The 23,866-nt window shown below is 34.2% G+C and overlaps 1 protein-coding gene across 2 annotated transcripts; it reads right to left on the bottom strand.

Annotated features, from left to right (window-relative positions):
- Positions 1-1,131: 1,131 nt before the first annotated feature.
- On the bottom strand, positions 1,132-21,625 carry LOC105210261 (SHC-transforming protein 1). Of its 2 annotated transcripts, none has more exons than XM_011181083.3 (7): positions 21,016-21,625; positions 6,563-6,812; positions 5,180-5,250; positions 3,169-3,400; positions 2,897-3,048; positions 2,461-2,825; positions 1,132-2,394 (listed from the first exon to the last, which is right to left on the bottom strand). In XM_011181083.3, exons 2-7 carry the CDS (start codon positions 6,662-6,664, stop codon positions 1,940-1,942), a joined length of 1,377 nt encoding a protein of 458 aa, XP_011179385.2. In that variant the 5' UTR covers positions 6,665-6,812; positions 21,016-21,625; the 3' UTR covers positions 1,132-1,939. The 2 variants fall into 2 exon arrangements, with proteins under 2 accessions (XP_011179385.2, XP_028894960.2); XM_029039127.2 differs by having other exon boundaries at positions 6,563-6,805; positions 21,016-21,032.
- Positions 21,626-23,866: the final 2,241 nt, after the last annotated feature.

Raw genomic sequence — 23,866 nt, 5'->3', positions numbered from 1 at the left:
AAAAAATAAATAAAAATAATAGTAAAAACAATAATAAAAAAATAAATAACAATTCATCTGACAGTATATGTATATAAAAATACCTCGGCTACCATTTCTTGATTAATATTTTGAGATTAAATAAGGAAAATATTAAATTCGAATATAATTTTTTTAAGAATAATTCTTTAATTTCAATTTATCAGCATTTTTAATCATATTTATTTGCTACATTCCGCTTTCTCTACATATTCCTATATGTACTGATATAAGTTGTATATTGTATATGATGTCTAGTATAATAGAAGTATAAACATATTTATAATCAATATGTATGTATGTATGTACATACTATAATTAAATGTACGTATACAAAGCTTTCTACATCTATTTAGACAGATAAAATGTGCTTTTAGTGTAGATTTATTAAAAATACTTTTTTGCTTTGAGGTATCAACATATTAATCGGGTAAATAAGGCAATTTGGAGAGATGGTTTTACATATAAGGTGAAAATGATTCGAAAGAGTTGACGAAAATTTTCAATTAATAAATACGAAATACATATTTTGTGTTTCACACATTTTTTTGGTAATTTTTATGACACTTTCAGAAATTTTTTTGAAAAGTTCAACTAAATTAAGTTTAATAAATCAATTATCTGGAGTTTCAGGGGTTTGTAAAGAATACATAAATTATTTTTTTCAATTACAATTAGTTGTATATATTTATATTTGCTGTAATTCATCGTCTCATATGTAAGTATGTGCATAACCTATAATTTTCATATAAAGTTGATTTGAAGTAGTTTTTTATTTATATTTTTAATTTTTTTTTTCAAAAGTTTATTTACAAATCTAGTATGAAAACTGTGCATACCCGTATTTATATGTGTTTATAAGTATGTATGTATATATTTTATCTTAACTTAAGCATTCGACAACCGAATATCCTTAAATATTTTAAAATAAACAACATTAAACTATTTCTATATTTATGCATATACTTACATATGTATGCTTGTAAGTAGGTGTATATATATTTTTTATGTATAAAATTGTTAAGAAGAATGAATCAGTGTTATTATATATGGTCTATACGTCTAGATTTTATAAACTATGAATTCCTGTAGCCTTCGCAATGCATTTTTATAAAAAAAAATCTGTCATACATACTTATTTGAATATGCAGTTTCTATGTAAATATATTTATATTAAATTATGTTAGTCTACATACAGCTAGGCTTAAAAATATGTGTATATAAATAAATATTTCAATTATTTTAATCTTTTATGCTCAGAATTGTGTCAGTACCGCTGTGTTTGAGCTTTAAAGCGGGATATGTATGTTTTGATAAAAAAAAATAGCAAGATATAAATAAATTTGGTAAAAAAATTTGCAATTGCACTGAAGGACATTTGGAAATTTTAAAATTCCCGTCAATTTTTGAACACACCTCGTATACTGCGTTAGCAACTGTCAAGAATATTTTGCTGAATCTGCCGTCCGTTTATTATATTATTTCAAAACAAAAAAAAAAAAGAAAAATATAAGTGAAAAATAAAAGAACTCAAAATATACATTAATATAAATACACAGAATTTATTACAATAAAATCAACTACAAATTGAAAATAAAAAAATATAAATTTATATTTTTAAATGAAATAAAATAGATAATAAAATCAAATTATGTAACTTAAAATGTTTGAAAAAGCAAAAATAAACAAAAAACTAAAAGCAATTAAACAAAACATTAAAAAAATAATTTTCAAAAAATTTCAAATATTATGCCAATACTACTGACTTACACATACAAAATACATACTGGATACAGACACTTTTTTCCGCGTTTCGTACATGTTGCATGCAACTTAAAACTAATTACTTATTAACTACTATAAGCTACTTTAATAGAAAATCTCAATATTTTACACGGGCTCACGTGTGGGCTGCTCATCATCAAGAATTCACCACGGGACGTGCATGGTGAGCATGCTGTTGTTGCTGCTGCTGCTGCTGCGCGTGATGATGATGATGTGCGGCAATAGCGGTTTGTTGTTGTTGTTGTGCAGCAGTTTGTCGCAACACAGGATTGCGTAATACTAATTCGGAATCTTCGGATATAATCGGCAAAGCATTAGCCCAATGATAGTTTATCAAATGACTGATGCTATCGAAAATGCGATCCTTTGTGCGCACAACACCTTCAGGATCGATCAGCAGCAGATGTTTGGGTGTCTTCACCTCCAAACCGGTAAGCACATACTGGCCATGTTTACCTTGCGATTCGCGTACCAGAAAATCGCCATCATTTTTAAGCATACCCTCGGCAATTTGCCGGCTGATGCCCACATGGAACCACAGTTCGGTATTGAGTTGTGAGCGTTGCACTTCGGCGGTGAGTGAAAAGGGTTCTATGTGTGTGGAAATAGATGTGAATATTGAGTTAAAGTACAGTTGGGTGTAAGCGGTTAACTCACGCATATCGAAGACATCACGCACGGGTGCTTGCGGCAACGCACAAGCGCCCTCAGCATCGGCCATTGGATCGAAATTGCTGAGATTCATTTTGGTGGTCGTCTGATCTGGCGGTGGACTATTCAAGTCGATGAGATTACTGCTTAGGCGATCGCGTGGTTTCTTCAAATTCAACTGGCCGACTTTGTGTTGAGGTAAGTGTGTTTGTTGTTGCTGTAGTTGTTGTTGTTGCAGCAGCAATTGTTTTTGTAATTCCGGTGGCAGTTCATTCTCGCTCAACAAATCCGGCGGCAATTTGTCGGGCAAATCATTGTAGTAGTCTTTAGTGTTCTCCGCCGGTGTGTTGAGATTCAAAACCGCTTGAGTTCTGCATGTTAAACAAAAGGAGTGTTTATTGAAGCACATCTACTACAATATCAATATATACTTTATACTCACTTCAAGTGTTTGATTGCATTAAAGCGCAGCATAAACGCTTTGCCGATTGTCAATATTAAGTCTTCACTCTGTCCGCCGATGCACTCGAGCACGTAGCAAGCGCGCCACTCGTCCTCATTCTTGGCGATATAAGCCAGAAAGTCCAAAGTGTCCTGTGCAATGGAAAACAAAAGAAATAGTAACAACAAGAAAACATTACAACAACAACAATATGTGCTCATATTAAGCGCGTAAATAGTAAGTATGCTATGCTATGCTAATGCTTGCCTTACCGAATCACCGCCGGATGCAAATGATATGTGTGGCATATTGTGACTGGCTATGCGTTGACCCGTCTCGGCGTTCACCAAATCCAACGCACGACTCGACACATTGATGATGACATTCGTGCCGGCATTCTGCATGTGCGGCCGATCGGAGATGTAGTGCAGTATCTTCTTGTCCACACGCCGCTTGCCCGCGGATTTGAGCCCAGCCGCTTCACAGACACGATTGATGCATTCGCTGAGGAGGGTTTGAAAGCAAAAATTATTTGAACTTCCACTATTTAGTATGAGTTAAATCTAAAATTTCGAGCGATTCTCCGAGGTTTATTTTAAGGTATTGTAAAGAATTACTTAATAGCGTCTTAAGGATACGGTTGACCGAAAGCTTTTCATGGTCCATACCGGCTTTGATCTCTAAAATCGGAATGACTTGAGTTCGTACCGAGGTCTTAACACTTAAAAAGTCTTAATCCTCCCCAGAGAAATTATAAAAGACTTCCTCGACCGAAATGGCATTAGTCAATGGATACTGTCTCTCAATAAGCTAAAAATTCAACAAGAGGTGTTCAGAGCATATGTCATATGCGAGTTGACCATCCCACTCTGCATCAACGATATCCGGATAGGACCTACTCAAAACGGACCCGGATTTTGAACCGGTCGGGACAGTGAACCGGTATCATTTCTAAAAAATGTAAACTATTAACATATATAAGCTCACAGAGTTTGAAATTCGAAGGAGATCTCGGTTTAAACCCTCATAATTCATAATGGTATTAACTTAAAAGCAGCATACTTTTGAGAGCTCCTTAACAATATAGCAATGTACAACAGAGTACAACGAATTTGGGTGCTGGGACACAAAGGGATGACAGCAAACGAGCTTGCCGATGAACTAGTCCGATCGGAAACGGCAAGGAAACTACTGGGCTCAGAACCCTTTTTAGCAGTGGGACTCCACACAATCACCCCCGGACCGAGGAAAAGACAGATAGAGAAGGGTACTGGCGGCGGACAGCGGGATTACGCCAAGACAAACCAAGCCAAGATATTCAAGATTCTCCCAAGAAGTATGATTACTGGTGTGAGTTTATACAGATCACTGTAAATTCAGGAAGTCCTACACAATCTGGCTATAGTGTCATTTGAAAACTGACACTTCCGTGTCATTGAGGATTAAACTCCCCTAGACCTCTTGTTAGAATGTGTAGCGCTTCACAGGAGCAGGAGCAGAATATTGGGTCTTAGTAATCCAATGTTAGGAGCGCATCCACTCCCTTACTACTGACACTATTCCAGTATTTATCAGAGTGCTGGGACTAATGGAATTGATGTAAATATTGGGAGGGCACAATAGACCGTAGACAGTACATACACCAAAAATGATTGTATTCTATTCTAAGAGCTCCTCCTCGAATTTGAGGTCATGTCCATTATATCCAGGATTTTTCAAGGAGATTTCCAAAAATACAACCAAAAGGCCTTTAGTCAGCGTTTACAACCATTGAATCAACGACTCTAAGACTGTTCGAATCGAATCAAGAGATTTTTCCTTATTTTCCTATATACTCTTTTTTATATCTTTTGAACTGAGGGAAATATTTAGTCATACAATTTTATTTACTACTTCTGGACTTTTGAATGAAAATACTTTGTTATCAATTCCCGATTCTTCACACCACGCCAGCTCAAAGCGTACACAAAATAGTTCGAAAATCTTCTTATCCAACTCAATTTCCCTTTTCTTTTATGTAATATCCGCTTTCGTCGGAAATATGCGCCTTGTCATATCGTCTTACAACACCGCCGGACCCTCCGGAATTATACAGTAATACCCCACTCGCTTAGCTCGTCAAGTGCAGCGACCATAAAATACAAATCCTTGCCCACTAAAACTCTACTGATACTTTAAGTCAAACATGCAAACCTCCACCCACTAACCACAAATTTCTATGGCTGCCCGTTGTTGCAGCCGCTCTTTACATGTGCTCCAAAAAACTTGTAAGTGCGTACTTACCGCGCAACTTTGGTTCTCGTTTCGAAGTTCAGCAATTTCATTGAAGTTTTCACCTCCACGCAGCCGGTGTACTGTGAAAGACAAAAGTAAAAAAAAAATGAAATGAAATGAATATAGTGAAAAAGTGAAGCCTACTGCAAGTGGATTGCGGTTAGCACGCTGAGTATAAATATATATATAGAATAAGATAAATAGAAGAAGCGTATAAAACCAGGTGGCAAGGCAGTGAGGTGGTGCAGCGAAAGCAAACGCATTTGCTCGCCGTGGAATATATATGAGGTGTGTTCAAAAAGTAACGGGAATTTTTAAGTTTCTAAATTTTCCAAAAATTCAAAATTAATTTTTTATTATTTTTTTTCTATTCTCAAAAATAAAGAGAAGCTTGGAGGGTCGTAGTTTTTCAAGCATACGAAAGATCTAAAGTCTATCCCGAAAATAGAGTTTAGAAGTGTTTGGACGTTTCGGAAGAAGCGCTGGCATAAGTGATTAATATCGAATCAAGACTATTTTGAAGACGACAACACGAATGAATAAATATATTTTCCAAAAAAAATGAAAATTCCCGTAATTTTTTGAACACACCAAATGTATGTCTGTTGGCATGAATTAGAGCTTGAGTAGCAGGTGGGCAACAAGTACGCGTCGAAAATGCAACGCAATGAAAACAAAAGAGATTTTACTACGCGCATAAAATGAAATTAAATGAAAAGTGAAGAAATAGCACTGCCGAGCAGGGTAAGGGTAGGTAGGTAAGCACTTAGCGCAAAGCTGAATGAATGTGAATGAATGAAAGAGCAGCGGTGAGGGGCAAGTGTAGGAAATGAATGAGTTACGACGACATTGGCATTGGCACTGGTAGATGCCAATAGCAAAAACAAAAAATAAAAATAAAAGAACTTAGAAGAATGCTTCGTAGCAGCTGTAAAGTAGTAAGCCTGTGAGTTAAGAAGACGCCATGCGGAAGCGGCGGAAGTAAGGCAACAAATGCGCTACTGCGAAAGAAGGAAGTGACTCTTGAAAATATGAAAAAAAGAATGTCTGCAGCTGGGAAGTACAAGTCAGCATCCTCAGCCCAGCATATTCTCCACCACATTCAATAATGATGATGGCAAGCAACGTGCATTGAACTCCCGTGTAAACAATGCAACGAGTTCAAAAGGAAGCAGGAAATGCATAAAGCAAATGCCGCTGCAATGCGTTGCAATCCATGTTCAACCATCAAAAGGTTACTTGTCGTCGACAGGATGACGCGCTGGCTGTTGACTGTTGTGATTATGCGCTCAACTCGATGGCGACAGGAAGCCGCCGTGCCACGAGTGCCAAGCCAACAGCCAAAAAGCGGAATATGTATGGAATATGTACATCGTGTAATTTGTTACTCACCCGCACATTGAACGAGACTCCTTGGTCCATGATCAGCTCATCGGGATAAGCGCAACCGTCGCTGGTAACGCCTCCATTCGTCTCACAGCCATTTCGTGGCATTTTTCTGTCGTTTGTCTGTAGATAATACTGACTCCTTCGTGTATTTGTAATATTCAGTTGATTTTATGGCAGAAATTTACATTTATTTGGTGCATTTACGCGAAATTTTTTTCGCTATTCTCAATTGTAGTCGTTTCGAAGCTGGAAACTGTAAAGAGAGAGAGAGAGATGTGAGAATGTTGGCAATTAACAGTTAATTAAAGAAAATGGATTATGCAAATAGTGAGGTTTATAGGCGATGATAAAAAAGGAGGAAACGGTCGAAAGAATGTTTTGTGATAAAAGCATGACAGCTGTCAGTGGTTCGAAGAACAATCGGGACTTCAATAAAAGCTGAGATCTTGAAATACTGAAATACTATACTGTATCCTTCAGCATCGACTGACTGTGAGGCAATTGAAAAGTAAGCTCCTTTCTCGAACCGAACTAAACTCTCGAACCAAAACCAACCTCTAGAAGTCGAACAATGTTGTCATTCGATAAGCCGGCACTAAGAGTCTTCGAGAGAAAAAGATTTTGCCGAAGATTTATGGTCCTTTGAGTATAGAATACCGCAGACGTTGAAACGATGAGCTGTACGAGTTATGCGACGAGATTGACATATGTACATAGTTCAGCGAATTAAAAGACTACACTGGTTAGGACATGTTGTTTAAATGGACGAAAGCACTATACCTTTGAAAGTATTCGATGCAGTACCCACTGGTGAGGCCGCAGAAAAGGAAGACCTTACTCCGTTGGAAAGACCAGGTGGTGAGCGACCTGATATCGCTAGGTATTCCCAATTGACGTATCTTTAGATCAAGTCCATCAATGCCTTAGATGTAAGAAGCATCTAAAAGATCAAGAAGACAGCTCGAGAGTGGTTTTGGTTCTCAAAACGCATTTTTGGATATCTCAGTGACGTCACCTGTCGTTTTTTTTGGGCTAAAGTGATCTCTTCAAAAGATTGTTGTACTAATAGACGTTTTATAAAACGTCGGGTCTAATCTAAAGCTGGCTGGAATTAGAAGCTGCGGACTCTTCTTATATGTATCTTTTAAGCATGAGTTAACGATAGGTTCGACCACTGTCCTATCTGGCATTCAAAAATCAACTGAATTGGTCGCCGCTGCCGCGTCACTCTCGCTAGGCTTATTTATCTTCTGTAACGGTAGTTCCCGTTTTACTTGAGACGCGTCATTCGTTGTGGCTTTTCTGTGGCATCAACTCAAAATGAAGTTGAGTTGGTAACTCCTGTACCGATTCGTTGTGGCATCATCTCAGAAGATGTTGAGTTGGCAACTCCTGCACCGATCCGTAGTGGTATCATCTCAAAGGGAGTTGAGATGGTAACTCACGCGACCCTCAAATTGAAATTAGTTGACCGTTTTCGCTATGAATTATGACTAATTAAGTAATCGAAAGAGGGTTCATGGGTTATCTGGTTGGACAAAATATAGTTTCACTGTTTCAGTAAGTGTTCTGAGACGAAGTAACAATTTTGTTCGTAAAACGATTAAGTTCAAATTTGCTAGATATACTTCATTGTTATTATTCTTCTTTTGGCAGATACTAGTAGGGGTCTTCAGAGTTAAATGTATAAAAGGTCCAAAATCTAAATATATTTAGCTTCAGATCGCTAGTATCCCTCTTTCATCTGCATATTAATTTTATGACAATACTATTTAGGTAATAATAACGGTAAATTACTTATTGTGAACGAATCACTGGGTAATCAGACACGTGCCATTTATTTCCAAAAGGAAATCAGTCGCAATTGAGTCAGTTATTTTAAATGTAATACACATATTTACACATTCATTAACTATATAATGTATATTGACAACAATTTTCCGCTTTAAATACTAATTAGACTATTTTTTCAGCAGTATTTTATATATATTTTCATTACTATATGGTAATTTCTACAGCAAAATTCAGTTGGCATCAATGTTAGTAAATTCTGCACAATACTCGGAAAATAATATCCGCGCGGAATAATAATTTACTGTATAATCACTTCCACTGGCAGAGTATTTCAGCGAAAGGGTGTGTTTTGGATGAGTTTAAAGAGCGTAGAATGTAAAATGAGCACTGTTAAAGGGCGGTTGCGGGAAACAGATAGCTATTATGTTTGTTATGGTTGGTCGGCGGAGCGTCAGTTGGAAATTCGAGCCGACATTAGCAAACAAATGGACGGACAATCAGAGGTGGAAGTGCGTCACATGAATGCGTGTACGAATGTAACCAAATCCAGCAAAGCAAAGGTAAAGGATTGGATAGATAAAGAACAAACAGTGTTATTTAAACATTTTTTACATTAATTACTGTGTAATCAATTAATTAATTGAGAATAAATGAATACATAAACTCATACTTATGTCCTTCCATATGGGTATGTTTATTTGCCATTACAAAAGCGCTCAACAATGGTCCAAGTTGTTGAAGTGTACCCCCCAATTGTAGGCCGGAACAACAAACACGGAACATTATGTAGACAATGATGGCAACAAAAGACCCCAGCCGTACAAAAGCTAAATGTGTTGAATAGGCGTTACTGCATAGTCGGCCTCAACTCTCGGAATAATGCAAAAAAACAACAACGTTAAAAAGCAAAAGTAGAAAATAAAGGACTTTCGCGTTAATTACAGCAGCAGCAGAAGGTTGAGGATTTAAATTTTTAATTTTACACTGTGCCTGTGGCAATTACTCATCAACATTGAGTCGAGCTGTGTAGTAGACTCTTTGGAATTTACTTGGAATCCCCAACTGTATATGTATGCATAAAGTAAATGCAAAATATATGGATGTATGTATTGACTCATATAAAAGCAGATCGGAAGTATAGGCTTCTAAAGCTTTACGAGGTGCGTTCAAAAAATAACGGGAATTTTCGATTTTTGATAAAATATTTATTCATCCATCTACAGTAAGGTTTTCGTCTTTAGAATAGTCCACATTTGATATTATGCATATCTGCAGGCGCTTCTTCTAATCATCGAAATAGTTTTCGAACTCGATTTCTGGGATAGCCTTTGGCACTTTCAGCGATTTCTCGTATTCTGCTTGTAAAACGATGGCTGTTTAAGGTTCTCTTTATTTTGGAAATAGGAAAAAATCACTCGGGGACATGTCTGGCGAATATGAAGGCTGGTACATCGTTACAGTATTGTTTTACCGAAATTTCTCTTATAACTCTCACCAAACCTTTGGAAGGCTTCTAGAAAGAAATTCAATGATTCCATTTCCGCTACCCGAAGAGTAATCGACTCCGCTAAGAACATGAATACCGTCTACACTCAAAATATATGTGAGCCTCTTCCAGAAGAGATCGAAGTTGAAGGGGTTTCTTTACTTTCTTCACTAATTGAATATACTGACAGAGCAATTTTAATCGAAATCAACCATTGTTGATGGGCTAAATGTAAAATGGTCACTTTCTAGCTGGATTCTATTAATCTTCAAGTACAAAGGGAGACTAACTCCCGGAAAAAACTCGGTATATAATTTTTGAAATCCGTTTGGAATTCCCTGATATTTCAATCAACGAAAATAAAGGAATATATATTTCTTTTTCAATTAATCAATACATCATTATCACACAGCTTGGTTCGAACAAATTTAATCAAGTAACAATTTTACTTATATAACCATAAAATAATAATTTTAAACAAAAAGAAAGTGCCAACATATATGTATATAAGGCTTCTACATAGATATAAATATGTATTATACTCTTCTCCACATACATTTTTTCCACTTTAATTGAAGTCCACATTATTGTTTTTGTTATCATTTGTGCCGGCGGCGCGGTCATTGAGCAACACTCATGCAATGATTAAAAGAAAACAACAACAAGCATTTTATATTTTCTATTTTCTGTTTTTTTGGGTGGGGGCACAATGCGGTGTCATCACTCAAGCACTTATTTACATACTTATAGGCTACTGTATGCTTATTATTATTAGGTTTATTTATTTTTTTTTATGTAGTAACTTTTATGCCATATGCAACAACAAAGCGTCGATAGAATGATGCATCGTGCTTTATGTATGTGTGTAGCTCTGCGTAATCGCTCTCAATTAAATGGTTGGTGTTGTGTGTGTCAAAGTACGAGGTCAGTTTGATAAGTGCGATTGATAGTGTGGTAAAGAAGTGTGAGAAATGAGCTTTGGAGCTTATGGAAGTTTTGGTTCAATAAAAAATACTTTTAAGAGAATTTTATGAAATATAATTTAATACATAATGACAAAATATAGTTTTAAGTTCAAGAAATTTAGATTTTTCTAAGTTCAGATCCACTAACTAATTAAATTTATTATTTTATAACAAAAATTTACAACAACAATTAAATTGTAGAAAGCTTTAAAAGCTCAGAAAGCTCACCGTTTTCAATGTTTCTCAAATTTTATTTGCTTTAATTGATTTTTTTTGGTTTTAAAAACCAGGTCAGCGGGGAGTAGAGCGTTCGATTTCGATACTAAACATTTAATTCCGTCCATATATAAATTCATTGATTTTTCAGCTAACTCATTTTTAATCATCGGAAATGGTTGCCTTGAACGGAAATACTTTCATGCTGAAAATTTAGGTTAAAAATAAAACGCTCAAACAGGTGTCACAAGCGCTAAGCTCACTAACAAAGTATAATTTACTACGCACAGTACATGATGACACTAATTAATCAGAATTGTAATGACGAATTGGTAAGGGCTTCCCTCGAAGCTTTTTGTGTAATATACATATGCATATTACCTTCTGACACATTGAGCGTCGAGCTTAATCATATTAAGCAAATAACAAAAAAGTAAAAAAATCTTTATTCAACCGATTACTTTGCATAGCAGTTCAACTACAAATATTTTAAAAATATCGACTTGTTGGTGAGTCAATGCACGATTCGCTCATCACGTTTCTGCAAAACTCATTACAAAGTGACGCGTTAAAAGTTCATCACATACATATGGATGTACGTATATATGTATGTATATGTTTTTAGTGCATTTAAAAAAAGAATTTCGCAGGAAGTTTAGCAATCGTAAACTTGTAATTACTGCTCCATGTAACTTTTATTGTAAAATTTAGCAAAAAAAAACAATTGAATCAGCTAATAATTGCTTTACAATTAAATTTTTGTAATTTTTGTATAATTGCCATGCAATAAAAATTTATATATTAGGCAAAAAATTAATTCACAACAACAAAAAGTGCATAACTATTTTCCTACTTCAGCAACAACAAAAAATTTCTTGGAAATCGAAAAATCAATAACTTTTTTCCAGGTATTATTTCATAATCGAAGCATTCACTCACACGCTCTAAACACACGCCCACGTAATTTCGCCTAAACATAGCATAGCACATTATAACTAAGTTATGGGGGGACCTCTAGCTCAACACAGGCCGCATCAACACTTGTAGCCGCCGACAAATATTTATTAATATCATAAATAGCCAGCATTTTATGGAGACATACATAATACACACAACAAGCAACATCGGTCTCGGTCATCGTTCAAAGACATTCTGACATTCTTATGTCCACATAATGCATACATGGCATAGTATCTTCTTCGCATTGTGAACTCTTCATGGCGGACAACATACCCGCCTCGCTGTAGCATGATATGACAGCGGTATGAGTCATAACGAAATCATATATCAGTGTTGACAAAGCAGCAACAAACAAACGCTTTATCACGCCAATACCAAGAACAAGAACATTGCAGTTGGATCCATAAATTACACCCAGCTGGTAGTGTGGTCTGTTGGAGTTCCACTGTTGTTATTATACTATAGAGACAATTGGTGTTGAAGGTCGCATACGAGAGAAGCCTGTCATACCACTTTCTGTTTCTACTATGTGTTCTGTAGACTAAAACAGTCTTAAATAAGTTGAAACTTTTGGTCCATATGAATGGATTCGTTTGAATTCTCTTTTTTTTACAATATTAATTAAGAAAGTCTTCGAATTGACAGTCCTTTCCTGGAGAAAATACGTGGCTGTTCCGGGTTCAATAGACCATATTGTCGCGGGAACCGAGTTTCAACTATTATTCGAGCCTCTTGACTCCGAATATATGCGTATACTTTCGAGCCGAAGCATCATTTTATTACTTCGAAATGTTGTCGTCGAGTTGATCCGATAATTCAACTCTGATTGTCGTCTAAATGGTGATTTTAGCAGTGTTCGGGCCTCCAGACTTGGAAGATATATACTGTTAGGTTGAAATATTATTTTATCATTCCGAAACGTGGTCGTGGCGTTGATTCGATTTCGAGTTCATAGACCTGATTGTCTGAGAATAGAGCTATTACAAGAGTTCCTTTCACCATCCAGACTTGGAAGATATGTATGTAAGTATATACATATATATATATATATATTTGGCATAGGAACTGCTTTAAGCGATTATAGCCGTATACAGAGTGCGCCACTCGTTCCTCTTTTTTGCTTTTTGGCGCCCACTGGAAACACCAAGTTAAGACAGGCCACTTTCCACTTGGTCCTTCCATCGGAATGGAGGTCGTTCTCTTCCGCGGCTTCCTCCAGCGGGTACTGCATCGAACAGGGGATGGGGTCATATGTAGAAGTTCATGCAAGTGAGGAAAGTTTCTGATTGCCATTCACTTGGGAGTGGCCAGGAATGATTATTTTGCATATGTTTTAGACCAAGTATCTACTGGGTAGCCAACAGACATCCGTTTGAAGGCGAGCTAAAGTGATAAGGCGAAGCCCGCTTCTGCGGTTATGCGTAGGGTTTAGGATCCACCAATTAAGAAAAACCTACAAAATGAAAGACCACACAGAGCCTCGGAAGAGAAACCCTACTTTTGATGTATGTATATACTTTTGTACCGAGCTATAAGTTTATTCTTCCGATATGTAGTCGTCGAGTTGATGTTGTCCGTGACTTGGAAGATATATAAGTACCTTTGAGCCGAAGAATTATTTCCTCTTACTAAAACTACGATGTTCCCGAGTTGATCTGAAAACTCAATTCGATAAACATCAGTGATCTATGTCATAGATTCTTGAATGATGAAGGTCATTTTCACCTTTGGACGAATTTTTCTATCAGAAGAACAATTTCCCCACTATAAGACTACACACAACGAAGCAAAGTCCAATAAGAATAACTGACATCTGGCATGTAAGTATGGAAATACTATTAGTAAGGCCGGAGAGGTCAATTTACATAGAGATATTACCATGGGAAGTATTATTGAAACATAGAAAAGACATAAGAAGACATCTAGAAGCTATCTTAGACCTCAGTTATTCGTAAATATTATATAATCTTTGGTTTGATTAATTCCAAAATAGTTGTAAAATGTTCAAAACATTCTCAGATACCACGGTTATATCCAATGAGAGTACTTCCACAAGCAAAATACAGACAAGAAATTTTACCATCCAGTACATTGTCAATACACTATACATATATAAGTATGTATGTATATATGTATGTAAAAGTAAATAAATATATTTGTATTAGCGCGGCGATGGTTGGAGGTCTTGTCAGTTTAATGACACAAAATAAATAATAGTAAACTAATAGCCAAAGCTATCAGCGACGTGCAAAAAGAGCAACAAAGTGAGCAAAACACAATTGCAATAAAAAATTATCGCAAAAGAGTTGAGGAATGAGGAATGTTGTTGTAAGTGATAGAAACGATTTACAAGTACATTTTGCAGATTGTGTTAAATAATTAAATATGAAGTTGATTTCTGTTATATTTTGATGGTATTACTTCAAGGGAACTATTATTGTAGTAAGAAGACACAATTCTCTTGAGTAAGCGCCAAATTTTCTAGCATGCACAGAAAATTCAAAAATCAATAAATATGCAAATGCATACAAAAACACCTTTATGAAACTGCCTTCCGCTGCTGTCAGCGTTGTCACATATGAATATGAACATTAAATTATCTTTTATGACTTTTGATACCCAGCGAATATGATTGGCCATTAAAATAGAGAAAATACTATTTTGCAAATATTCTTATGGCACATCTCGTCATTTATGCGCCGAACAACGGAAGGAAGTGATCAAAATTTACGATTTTATGAACATACACAGACATATTTGCTTCCTGCGGATTGAGTCACGGACTGAAGTGTTTATATATGCATTTGTACTCAGATACATACATACATATAGTATTTGTATATAGGTAGATATAGTGACTAGCTGTGTCACATTATTGAAAACAAATAACCATATTGAATGCGCCAGCGCCTGAGCTTATCAGTGTCAATTTGACGCCGCGAAAATATATGCCACTTGGATATTGGCACGAATTACTGAATAATATGACATAAAACAAAATTGACAGCTGCAATGCTGAAAAATACAACACTTTGTGCTGAGGATAAGCAAGTGTGAAGTACTAGTTGCATTAATTAGGTTTTGTATGGTGTGCGAGAGGTTAGTACAACGCAGTGTAGTATGAGGTGTGTGTGGAATTAAGGTATACAATTTAATATAAAAAATAAAATTAAAAAAAATATATAATTAAAAGATATACTTTTTTTATAAAAAAGTAGACATTTTATTTAAAAAAATAATTAAAAAATAGAATTTTTTTATAAAGAAAGGAGACATTTTATTAAAAAAAAAATTAAAAAATAAATATTTTTTAAGGAAGTCGTGATGAACTAATATTAAGAAATTAGTAAAAATAAATAGAATTTGATAAAAATTTTATTAAAAAAAAATATAATTAAAAAAATTTACATTTTATAAAAAAAATATATGTATAATTAAATTTTTTTTTTTATAAAATAGTATAAAAGTAGGCTTTTTATAAAAAATAAATGAATATAATTAAAAAAGTAGACTTATTAAAAAAACATTTTCTTACGCAGGTTCTGATGAATTAAGGTTTAGAAATTAATATAAATAAATTAAATTTGAAAAAATTAATGTTTATAAAAATAGACAACTTAAAAAAAAATATATATGTGTAATTTAAAAAATATTTTATTTAAAAAAAAAAATAGTATATAAGCAAACTTTTTATTAAAAAAAATTTAACAAGCAGTATATTTTTGCTTGTTAAATTTTTTTTAATAAAAAGTTTGCTTTTATACTATTTTTTATTAAAAAAATTAGGTATTTTTAAATAAAATTATTGTACAAACTATAATAATAATATAATAGATATAATTAAAAATAATTTTAAAAAATAATAAGAATAATCTACAATTACCAACCTTCGAAAAACAAGTGCGAAATATTAAAAAAAAAACTTGCACAAAAAACACACGAGTCCATATGTGGCACAGTAATAAATGATAAAACAACAACACAAAAAAAACTGATTGGCGAAAATATAGCGTAGCGGAAAAGCTTTTTTTAAAAATGGTAAAGGTAAACAGTCGTTTGATTATCGTCATCGATTTGCGCTATTTGAACGTCCCTGAGCCACATCCGCCCATCATTTGCGCATAAATAATGCATACATGTGTACCTATATTTATATATAATATTATACGCGTACACACAGCGACGATCAATCAGCAGCTCACGCGCAGCAGCAATTGTTTAAATGAGTGAGTGGCGTTTGACATTTGACGTTCGGTACGATGGAGCTAATTGCGCAGAGAAAGGGAATATTTTATGAGCAGAACGAAATGTACCAGGGTCTTTTGGATACTTAATTGATTTTTGTTTAATATTAAAAAAATTTATGAAATTAGAAAGGGGTTTGGGGTTTTAGAATACAACGGAATATTCTCTTACTGTCGAAGGAAATAGTAGATGATAATTTTCATCTCATCTCTTCATATATTGAACATAAACGGAGACTTTTTTAAGCAAATATTGAACTGGAGTTTCTTGGAGCATTAGAAAACACTACACAGTGGAGACTAAATTTTCAGTTTTAGCTGACAGAACTCAAAATTTTAACCTTAAAAACAAAGAGAAAGCAACTTTTATTAAGATTTTCTGACTTTCTAAGTTCATGTGGGACCACCTATCGCCAAACAGTCGGTTAATTATCCGAAACTGAAAACCGAAGGATTATAATAGATTTAAGGTTAGAATTTCCATTATAGGAATTGAACTCACATAGTCGTATTAATCATGAAAACATGAGGAAATAAATTGAAAGATCTTACTATTCAATGTATCACTATAAATAACTAAACCACCACTAATTTTATACGAATTCCATTGCTATCAATTAAATTTTAACGCCTGTTACAGTCGTTCAACAACGTTTATTGAAAGCATTGGCCTCTCCGTATACATTTGAAAACAATTAGCGGCAATTTTCTAACACTTTTTTGTTGAATTAATTTAATTAACGATTTATTAAGAATTCTTCGGCGGGAAGTTATTAATAAACATACAAATAAATTCTACTTGAAATATGTACATAAGTGCATAAGGTCAAATGAAAATAATACAAAGAAAGTGAGTATGTGTTAAAAATTAACTAAGGCAATATAAAAACAGGCCCACTGAAACAGTTTAAGTCGACTTAGAATGACCTCTATATACAAATAATTCGCATTAACTCATTCGAGACTCGAAAATGCATTTAACCAGGCCTTAAAAATTGAAAGCTACGCATTGTGATTATATAGAAATACACAATAGCTTAAAAGCTCACTATAATATAAATTATATAACACTCACTTTTTAAGCGCGCATTCGTAAGTTGTGCTTCAAAGAAATCATCGGAAATGAGAAATCACACAAAAATTTGCAAAATTTGTTAATGCAAATTAAGTTAAAAACACAAAACATAAAACAAAACAATTTGCATATGGACACCAAAGGAAATCGAACGGAATTCTTAGAAAGTTGTGTACTAAGCAGCAAAAGCAAAGAAGTTGTATATTTGAACACAAAAAAACGGCAAAACGCCGGTCAATCAACAAGCCAAGGCGTACGTTGACATCTTGCTCAAAAAACATTAATTTACATAGAAACACAGACACACAATCATGGAACATACATATGTATGTATATATGTAAATTTGTGTATTTGGCGCTTACCTTACGCGCAATGGCCAATATCCGTTCGAGAGAGCGTTGAAGTCGGATATTATAAAAACACAAACACGAAAAAAAACACAAATACAAAAAAAAAATAAAAAAACACAGAATATAAATAAAATATTATAAAACAAAGGAGGCGAAGATTTAACATACACACATATATACACACTTTTAAATAAATATATCCAACTTGCATGTTAATCAGCGCACAGTAACAAAAAAATATACTTGTAGTAGCGGTAGAAAATCTAAAATCGTTTTGTATGCTCGTACAATGTATGCTGATATGTATCTAAGTGTACATATGTAAATAAATAAATCGTGATAAAATGCTGTTGCCCACAAAGTCTGCATGTTAAAAAGCAATAAAAGCGCAGAGCAACATATATTGTATATTTCATGAGGTGCGGGAGTCTGCAAAACATCCATAAAGTTTAGTTGAATTGTTGTTGTTTATTGTAAGGAAATTATATTGAAGAATTTATTGCATATTTTTTACGTAAATAATGGGCTTGTGGAAATAGCAGCACTCACTAATTACTCTTACTTATTCCTTAAGCGAAAAAGATTTTTGAAAAAATTTTAAACATTTTTGAAAAACACGGACTTTTTAACCGTCAGAGAAAAATTAAAATTAATATTTATTAACAATTCTATTTAATACATAATATATATAAATAATTTAGTATAGTTATAAGAAATGTTAGATTAAGTTGATATTTTAGGTATTCGGTTCTACTTTAATTTTTAATCGCACGTTTATTTACTCACTATATTTAAAAAACTGATCTCGATTGATTATCGTCACATTCACTTAAGTTATTATACCCTGAACAGGGTATATTAAGTTTGTCACGAAGTTTGTAACACCCAGAAGGAAGCGTCGGAGGCCCTATAAAGTATATATATAAATGATCAGTATGTTGAACTGAGTCGATTTAGCCATGTCCGTCTATCTGTTAGTCTGTCTGTATATTTACGAACTAGTCCTTCAGTTTTTAAGATATCGTTTTGAAATTTTGCAGATGTTATTTTCTCTTAAAGAAGCTGCTTATTTGTCGGAACTGCCGATATCGGACCACTATACCATATAGCTGCCATACAAACTGAACGATCGGAATCAATGGCTTGTATGGAAAACTTCCGCATTTTACTACATATCTTCACGAAATTTGGTGTGAGTTATTGCTCATAGAAATAATTTAATCTCCGAAAAAATAGTTCAGATCGGTTCACTATATCATATAGCTGCCATACAAACTGAACGATCGGAATCAATGGCTTGTATGGAAAATTTTCACATTTGACGTGGTATCTTCACGAAATTTGACATGGATTACTGCTTAAAGTAATAATATAATCTCCGAAGAAATTGTTCAGATCGGTTAACTATATAACCTTAATGTTTCTAGCAAACAACCCGGCTAAAAATAATTAGTAAAATGTTTTCTTTTTTTACTAACTTTTTCTTACGTTTTTAGATTTGCTTAAACCCATAGTTACTAAAAGAAATGCACCTGTGAAGGGTATATTAGCTTCGGTACAGCCGAAGTTAACGCTTTTTCTTGTTTTTTAGATAAATTATAGATACTTAGGTAATGTACTTTACTATTTATCTAAATTAGATATTTTTATAAGAAAAAATAGTTCAGTTTTCACTTATATTTTATGCAAAATGTTCACCATATCAGCACTTTTCAAAATTTAACATTTTTTTCAGCATATCACTTTTCAAAATTCAACATTTTTTTATAATTTTTATTTTTAAAAAATATTTTTATTAAATAATCTTAGCTTGAAACGAGGCACACACAAAACAAAATAATACACGAGCGCAAAACCACAGGAAAAAGAACGCAAAAATAACAAAGTACAAATATAAATATGAACATATGGAGATGCAAATAATTTATACTCAATTTATTATATCTGTAAGTATATTCAAGTTTTTCACAAACAGACATATTTATGTAACGGGTGATTTTTTTGAGGTTAGGATTTTCATGCATTAGTATTTGACAGATCACGTGGGATTTCAGACATGGTGTCAAAGAGAAAGATGCTCAGTATGCTTTGACATTTCATCATGAATAGACTTACTAACGAGCAACGCTTGCAAATCATTGAATTTTATTACCAAAATCAGTGTTCGGTTCGAAATGTGTTTCGCGCTTTTTTATCGACAAATTTTGTTCAGCGATGAGGCTCATTTCTGGTTGAATGGCTACGTAAATAAGCAAAATTGCCGCATTTGGGGTGAAGAGCAACCAGAAGCCGTTCAAGAACTGCCCATGCATCCCGAAAAATGCACTGTTTGGTGTGGTTTGTACGCTGGTGGAATCATTGGACCGTATTTTTTCAAAGATGCTGTTGGACGCAACGTTACGGTGAATGGCGATCGCTATCGTTCGATGCTAACAAACTTTTTGTTGCCAAAAATGGAAGAACTGAACTTGGTTGACATGTGGTTTCAACAAGATGGCGCTACATGCCACACAGCTCGCGATTCTATGGCCATTTTGAGGGAAAACTTCGGAGAACAATTCATCTCAAGAAATGGACCCGTAAGTTGGCCACCAAGATCATGCGATTTAACGCCTTTAGACTATTTTTTGTGGGGCTACGTCAAGTCTAAAGTCTACAGAAATAAGCCAGCAACTATTCCAGCTTTGGAAGACAACATTTCCGAAGAAATTCGGGCTATTCCGGCCGAAATGCTCGAAAAAGTTGCCCAAAATTGGACTTTCCGAATGGACCACCTAAGACGCAGCCGCGGTCAACATTTAAATGAAATTATCTTCAAAAAGTAAATGTCATGAACCAATCTAACGTTTCAAATAAAGAACCGATGAGATTTTTATGCGTTTTTTTTTTTTTAAAAGTTATCAAGCTCTTAAAAAATCACCCTTTATAATTGTACATACAGTGCAATAACACACAGAGCGCCAGGCAGCAGCAGCAAGCTGTGCAATAACAAATGAACTGAGAAAAATATTGTTGTTTACGGCTGCTGGACGAGCTGTTTTTATTGCTATTGTAGCTAGTTACACACATAAATGTATTTGTGGGAATTTAAGTAAATACAAGTACAACAAAAAAAGTGTGTTTCTGTAATTTTTATCAACAATTATCAAGGTAAACAAATTTTATAGCTTGAGATTTAGCTTTTTGCTATTTTTGTTTAAAAATCACGAAAATATTAGCTCTAGTTGACATTATTTAGTAGTGAAGTAAACGCTTACACTTTAGTTTGATTATTTTTAATAATCTTTTACGCAACCACATGCTTACAAAATAATTATAAATTCCTATACACATGTAGTATTAAATAAATTCCATAAATCACTTACGCTTGCCAATTGGTCAGTTGTTCAATTGTTTTCCAAATAATATCTGTTGCCTTGTGTTTATGTCTGCTTTGGCACAACGTTCCGCATAAACGGCACCGACGCCAAATTCCTGCACTTATACAGCACAGCGGAAAATGTATGTATTTGTGTATATAACTGAACGCACAAGACAAAATAATTTCTCACAAATTATATTCAATTTTCACAGTATTTTCACAAACACCAAACTCATACGTTTTTTGCCAATTTCTTGAAATAATTAATAACACATTTTTTTTTTGTAATAATTCAATGCCGATTAGTTGCTAGTGGACGCCATCACAGGCGAACGAGTGTGTCGGTACCTGATTGCTATATGTACGTACTTGTGATTAGCAAGAAGTGTTGCGCATGCAACAATTTAGTTTGACTTTTTCACTAGTAAACACTTGTATAAATTTTATTAAGTAACACTGAGCGACTAATTTACACAATTAGCAATATTTTTATGGCGTTTAAATATTTTATTTTTCAATTCAAATTGCTTTACAACGAAAAGAAATGTCCGCACCAACGCACTAATAAGATTTTAGTGATGTGTTATTATCGCGTTACTTGAATCAACTGACAGGAAAAGTCAAAAACAGACGGCAAATGGCAGGTTGCTCGTTAAACAAATGTCAATGTTGTTGTTCCAACGAGTACATTTAGCTCGTTCGTTTAGTTAAGAGCGAGCAAATTTTGAAATGTGAAATACAATTGGGAATTTAACAAATTATTTGGAGTTGTAGATTCAGCATTTTTGTTGTTTACTATATTGCCGAAAACGGATGCACGTTTAAATTATATGAAAAATACAAAAAAAGTTTAAAAAAATTAATATATAATTTTTAAAGTGTAAATTAGATTCACTTGCTAGTCACCACCGTTGGTACAGGAACACTAAGTACTCGTATTGGAAAACATTTCAGTCATGTTACTCGTTCTACTACTTATTGTTGTTAGTATACTCGTTCAAGCCGGTAATATGAAGGTGGTTAAAGCAGTTCACCCGGCACTTTACAAAACAACCGTTGAATTGTCGATATTACAGCGCTATACGAGAACCAAAAGATATTCTTATAAGTTTCCACATATAAAATAAAATTTTATAGTAAAACGATTCTATCTCAGTGCCTAAAAGTTGACTTTGGGAATCAAGCCAGACTCCTTCAATATCCAGCATTCGCCAGTCTAAGGTTAACAATCCTTCGTCACACCCAGCAAAGTGACTAGAATCGACATTAGCCGGCTTAAGAACCTTATAATAGAGTTCAAGCGCTTTGTCTAATCATGAGGGCCATGACGATCTGTTGGGAGTATTTTTGTGTCACAAAGGACAGTCGAAGCTGTCTAAGTGAGACTCTCTGCAGCTGCGGAGAACTTATCCCTTGACATTAATTACTGCTTTACAGGCTTCAAAAAATCGAGTTTTTTGTTTTGTTTTAAATCTCTTCCAAAACTATCCAAGAATATGTCTTTAAAATTCCAAAGGCCAATTCGACATATTTTCGAAGATAGAGCAGTTTTAGTGGCCGAGCGTCGAGCAGGTGCGAATGCTCAGGCAGACCTATAAAGCGCGTTTTCTCGAGTTTTCATTTTCACAAGTGTTAGAAAACGGTGCCGGCGATAGCAAAAAGAATATGTATATGTCCGATCGAAACCAAAGTGATCTAGCTTCAGTATTAAATTATCTTCTATTTGAACTAAAAAAGTTGGACAAAAGTATTATTTAAACTACTTGTTTTGCAACTTAAAGTCAATTTTTTTTCTTAAAAACGTGATTTTTTTTTTTAAACTTCGAAAAAAATTGAAATTTTATAACTTCCTCGGTTTTTTTTTAGTTCATAAAGAAAAGAAACATAAAAATAAAAAAAAAAATGTGGTTCGACTGTTTTAGATGCATCGCACGACCTCCATCTCCGACACCGAATTATAAGTGCAGACTCCAGGCGCTCCAGAAAAATACTTACAACTTTAAAAAAATTTTAATAAATTTTAATAATAAATATTGTTTTTTAAGCCTTAAATATAGTACACTAGCGTTTTAAAATTCCGTTTACCGCAATCATTTCCTTCCCTTTAAAAAAAAATTGCTAAAAGAACTCTTTTTCGGCTTCTAAAAAGACTACTGCCTTAAAAGTTAAACTTAAAAAGGATAAATAGTAAACAACTGCTGCATATTTTTAGGCGCCCAGACCTTTTATCTACGTATTTTTAATTTTTTCAGCAATATTAAAAAAAGTTGTTGTTGTAGCGATTACCCAAACCTCCATGAACCGGAACGGGCATGCCTAAATCAATTGTCATCAAAGTCATCTAACGGGAGGCCCAGGAAACGAGCTGTGGCGACAGGGTCGGACCAAATGGAAAGGGGTGTTAGTTGAGTGGGGTTTAGTCGGCATGCAAAGAGGTGGTTGGTCTCATGCGGGGAGACTCTTTGCATGCAGGACAATCTCAATCTGTCGGCGTTATAAGACACGTATCCTATAGTAGTTGACAGCTAACCTACAAATTCTTCGAAAAATCGTACATTTGTTCCCGGTAACCTAAAATATGAATTTTTAGATGTAATAAAAAGTAATAACAAAGACACAACGCACCTTTTATATCGGGATTTTGCATTTTACACATTGATTTCCAATTTATTGCATATATAGAATATGTATGTATGTATGTGTGTGTTTCGGAGTACATATTTATTTATATGTACGTTACATATATATATATATGTGTAATGTATATATGTTAATCTGGTTATATAACTATAGTTTTGCTGTTAATAATTTGGTAATTGTAAGTATTTGCATATTGATTTCGCAGCTTATATACT

The sequence above is a fragment of the Zeugodacus cucurbitae genome, chromosome 6, assembly GCF_028554725.1.
Source record: "Zeugodacus cucurbitae isolate PBARC_wt_2022May chromosome 6, idZeuCucr1.2, whole genome shotgun sequence".
NCBI lineage: Eukaryota > Metazoa > Arthropoda > Insecta > Diptera > Tephritidae > Zeugodacus > Zeugodacus cucurbitae.
This window is presented reverse-complemented; position numbering and strand designations above follow the sequence as displayed.

Bases quoted from the DNA above. Each gene is read 5' to 3' on its own strand.
- LOC105210261 (XM_011181083.3), bottom strand. From the start codon at position 6,664: ATGCCACGAAATGGCTGTGAGACGAATGGAGGCGTTACCAGCGACGGT. The intron at 3,401-5,179 runs GTAAGTACGCAC...AACCCTCCTCAG, and splicing joins ACGAGAACCAAAGTTGCGCG to CGAATGCATCAATCGTGTCT. The intron at 2,826-2,896 runs GTGAGTATAAAG...TTTAACATGCAG, and splicing joins AATGCAATCAAACACTTGAA to AACTCAAGCGGTTTTGAATC.